The sequence below is a fragment of the Aplysia californica genome, unplaced genomic scaffold (assembly GCF_000002075.1).
Source record: "Aplysia californica isolate F4 #8 unplaced genomic scaffold, AplCal3.0 scaffold00981, whole genome shotgun sequence".
NCBI lineage: Eukaryota > Metazoa > Mollusca > Gastropoda > Aplysiida > Aplysiidae > Aplysia > Aplysia californica.
The window spans coordinates 6,022-11,021 of record NW_004798251.1 but is presented as its reverse complement, the minus strand read 5'-3'; the positions used below and the strand labels follow the sequence as shown (position 1 = coordinate 11,021).

The window sequence follows — 5,000 nt, the reverse complement described above, 5'->3', positions numbered from 1 at the left end:
GTTATTATTATTTTTATTTTAATAAGTATTATCATCATCGTCATCATCGCTCCACGTCTCTCACCCACAGTTCTGTTGGTCTCGGTGCTGACGCTACACTATGGAGCCTCTGACGACACAGACCCTTACGTACCCGGCCCGTACAAGACTGCAGAGTTCACCATTACCCCTGCCGATGATGGGGCGCCCATGCATACTACTGGCAAGTATCTACTAATGATATATATAATAATTATTATATTAAATATATTAATAATGGTAATTATATTAATAATGGTAATCATTATCATCATCATCATCATCATCATAATATTGAGCACGTTTATCGCGCACAATTTCTGGTGGCTCTAGGCGCTTCACAATAAAGTAACATTTAAATCAAAGTTTCAGTCATAGTGCCCCACTCAATATACAATCATTGTTTCAAACACATACACTTTAATCTGTCGAGGAACCAATTCATGAAAAGATAATCACTGTAGCTACGGATCATGAGCTCAGTACTTCTTTACGTCGCCATGTTATTTCCACTAAGGAATTTTTATAATATTAATAGAAATCCAATGTTCTTAATATTTCGAATCGTCCGTTTTTCTCGTAAAAACCACTAACATTAACCAATTGTGAGACAGGGTGGTGAAATCAGGTGCTCGTCAAAACCATGAAACTGAAGAAAATCGCATTTATCAGCCGGTTCGGAGATTTTTTTTTTACGAAGTTTTGTTTCTTGGCTTATCAACGCTGTTACCGAAAAACGTTACTTAAAGGTACAAGATGTAGATTTTCGGTTTCCGACGATTCTGAAACTATGGAATTTACCAAATTTTGGTGGCCATTTTCTCGTTAGTTTTACCTTTAAAACCGGGCAACCCCTCCCCCCCCCCCCCCCCCCCCCTTGATAAATTGATTTTTTCTTATTTCAAAGAAAAAGAAATTAACAAACTTTAGGATGATACCCATAACTCCACATGCCCATAAATTGACGAGCGCCTGATTCCACCGCGTTGTGACACAATTCCTCTCCTCCACAGTTTACTTCCCTCTGACACACGGTACCTTCAAACCAATCATATTCATCGGCGGGTTTAACGGCATGATGTCTGCTGAGTATTACTCCGTTCTCATGCATGCAGTAGCTGCCCACGGCTATGTGGTCATTGGTATGGAAGCCATGCACCCTTACCCTCCAGAGATGGTTTTTAAGGCTCACTCTCGACGTCCTTCCAAAGTCCATGGGACATGGGACTTTGGTGTTTCCGACCTTGAGAACGCCTACCAAAAATACTTCAATCAGACTGCATGGGTAGGTGTATTGCACCTTTTGTGTTGGATTTTTTAATTTTTTAATTTTTTTTTTGGGGGGGGGAGGGATGTAAATTCGTAGGCTTGGGGCTAGAGGTGACCACATTCCTTGTTTTGAATTTTTAAATGGCAAGGCGTAATATGCAACTCTTGGACATATTATACGTATTGGGAATAATTCACGTTGGAATAAAATAATAGGCGAATAGGTTTGATTTACAGACATGATGTGATATAAATGTTTTAACGCCAATATTACGCTACTTTCAGCTTTTTGGCCTGAATGGACATGGTCACTTCTGGCTCTCAGCCAACGAAATGATCAACTTCTTAACCAAGAAGGGTACAACTCCACCGGTAGATGGGGTGCTAGTCATACGTCACATCCTCTCTTTCGTAAACAGTGGCATCTATTCTCTTAAAATTGCTGTCCTCTCTGTTTTCATCGGGAGTTCACGGGGGTGTCTGGATAGATAATTTTTAAAAACCTGACTTCCATAGTTTCGTACCCAGATTTTAAAATTGCATTCTATTCGTTTGGGGAAGGGGGTGGGAAGGAGGAGGGGGATAAGGGGAGGAGGTTCAGGCAGGACAGGGGAAATCTGCTCTGACTCCATGCAAATTCAGAAGTCTAACTTCCAGAATTTGTTCAAACGTATCGCGAAGTTTTGCCAAGCTTGTGACAAGTTCTCTTCGAATGCAAGTTTTTGGATTTGTATTAACCACCTTTGGATCTGAGTATGTAAGAAAAGGCTTCCATGTGACTCTTTTGTTTATGATAAGGGGCGTGGTAGTGTTTTGTCACTTCGCTACCACAGAATTACGAAGTTCTATCTGCTCAGTACCTAGTTTTGAGAAATTTGACATCAATGATTTTAAGTTTCACATTATGTCAAGCTTTTTCGAATGCAACTCTGAACATATTATTAATGCTAACGACTCTGAATAGCCTTACGATTTTGATAGAGCAGACAGATCATTTGATTTTGGATAGCATGGCCGTAGTAGCTCATAACGGCCAAAAAGGTCAGATAGAAGGTTGTAATTCTGACTGACTTCTCTACTAGACATTACAAAAGTAGACTATTCAGTCAATAGACAGAGGTTGGAAGGCAGGGGAAAGAAAGGGAATAAGCTAAATAAGGATACACCAAAGTGATATCATATACTGATCTTCCTACTCTGTCCCTTGTTTTAAGTCAACAACATTCAACCATCATAATATCTAAGGGACATGGCCATGGAATACTTACCATCTCGGCCTTTAAGACTGTCCTAAACGGGGCTGTTAAAGCTTGTTTAAAGTAAAAGTTAGGTATTGGAAGAGATAACTTTTCCCCCACAACGTCCATTACTGGAGAACGCATTACCAGCGTACCTACAGGATACGATCATAATTTCTATCAAATTCTAATCAGCCCTTAATACGAAACAGTTTCTGGCCAGCTTTAATCAGTGATGACCGATATTCCCAATCGACATGTTTTTTTCTATAGTTTAGATCTAGATCTTTGTTGTTCATGCTATGCTGTTCTGTATCAAGTGGCTACGTATCGTAATCGATGCGTTGCGTGTGTGTGTGTGTGTGTGTGTGTGTGTGTGTGTGTGTGTGTGTGTGTGTGTCTGTGCGTGAGTGTGTCTGTCTGTCGGTGTGTATGTGTGTCTGTGTGTGTCTATGTATGTGTTCCTGTATGTCTGTCTCTGTGTGTTGGAGAGGGAGAGAGAGACGGAGAGAGAGAAAGGGTTGGGGCGGGTACAGAGAGAGAGAACGAAGAGAGACGGGCGAAGTTATCGTTATAAGGACTGTATGTGGCTCCTGTTCTCTGTATTATTGTAAAGCCCATTTGGGCATTTTCTTCGAGGAATGCGCTGTATATAAGTGGAATTTATCATTGTTATTGATATCATTTTTACATTTAAACTTGTTCGCAAGTGCATTCCATTGACATAAATATGGGAAATTGTTTCTGATATATGTCGTCCATGCATGGGACCTGGAAAATATTAATTGACAGCTCTTTATCGCATTTTTTCCATATCTTCTGTGGGAAGTGATGTGAGAAGTGATGATTCAACAATATTTTGTTCTGGTTTATATCTATCTTTCCCCTGTCGTGGTACTTGCTCTGATCCATTCATTGTTATTATCTTCCTATATTCCTTCTGGTCCTTCATTTCCTCTGTTTCCAGCTACCGTTCCTTCCACAGTCATCTTGCTCATTTTCATGACTCAAACACACATACATACACACAGACCCATACACACACACACACACACACACACACACACACACACACACACACACACATACACTCAAGCACACCAATACATATATAAAAAATGAAACCTCATTCAATGTTTACTCCATTCCCAACCCCAAACCCACCCCTATCCCACCCCCACCCCTACTCCCAACCAACCCCAACCCCAACCCCAACCCCACTTTCCAACCACACCCCTAATTCCAACTCCAACACCACACTCACCCCCACCCCCACCCCCACAGCTTCAGGCCAACATCAACAACCGGACATACGCCATCCCGGACTGGAACCAGAAAGTTCTCATGTGCCATTCCTCCAGCTGTGACTACACCATGGAGATGATCAATCAGGACAATGAGTTTGCAAAGGTCAGTCTGCTTAATTTTGAGCTTCTTAATTGATTAGGCTACTAGACTCGCAATCGTGAGGTTGAGGGTTCGGAGGTTCGAGCCGCGGGCCCGACGTTATGTCCTTGGGAAAGTCACGTTACCGGAATTTTCCTCACTTCACCCAGGTGGGAATGCACTGTATGCTTCCATGGAAGATTTTCGAGGCTAAAACAGCACCTGGACATGGATGGCTGGTGCCTCTATAAATAAATCATTGATGGTCTGGAAGATTTTCGAGGCTAAAACAGCACCTGGACATGGATGACTGGTGCCTCTATAAATCAATCATTGATGGTCTGGAAGATTTTCGAGGCTAAAACAGCACCTGGACATGGATGGCTGGTGCCTCTATAAATAAATCATTGATGGTCTGGAAGATTTTCGAGGCTAAAACAGCACCTGGACATGGATGACTGGTGCCTCTATAAATCAATCATTGATGGTCTGGAAGATTTTCGAGGCTAAAACAGCACCTGGACATGGATGGCTGGTGCCTCTATAAATAAATCATTGATGGTCTGGAAGATTTTCGAGGCTAAAACAGCACCTGGACATGGATGGCTGGTGCCTCTATAAATCAATCATTGATGGTCTGGAAGATTTTCGAAACAAACACGGAAAGAAAGCCTAACTAGAGCAAAACAATAAATAACAACTAACCATCACTTGGTGTTCTTGTGAATACTATCACTGACCATGACTAGACAAATCGAGAATGTTTCTGAAGAAAAAAGAACGCCCAACATTACGGCCTATTAACTTTTATTCCCCCTCCCTCCTAGAATTCATTATGGGTTTAATGACATCCTGCATGAATAAAGTAAACTGTTTCTGGACAATAAGAGAGTCGTTATCATAAGTGAGTCATTTTATTATTAATAGTAGCTCAAGCAAGTTGGTATCATTTCGAATGTACAATAGGTGCGACGCATATACATAACATTTAATATTATTACTATTATTACTATTATTACTATTATTATTATTATTATTATTATTATTATTATTATTATTATTATTATTATTATTATTATTATTATTATT

The 5,000-nt window shown here is 40.5% G+C and overlaps 1 protein-coding gene across 1 annotated transcript in view; it reads left to right on the top strand.

The window, feature by feature from the left end:
- The window catches only part of LOC101847540, a gene marked incomplete at its 3' end in the record, with an annotated part of 13,367 nt that overhangs the window by 6,170 nt on the left and 2,197 nt on the right, over positions 1-5,000 (top strand). Inside the window, 3 exon segments of the mRNA XM_005110989.2 lie at positions 71-202; positions 1,032-1,303; positions 3,810-3,935. Coding sequence (XP_005111046.2) covers positions 71-202; positions 1,032-1,303; positions 3,810-3,935 — 530 coding nt within the window.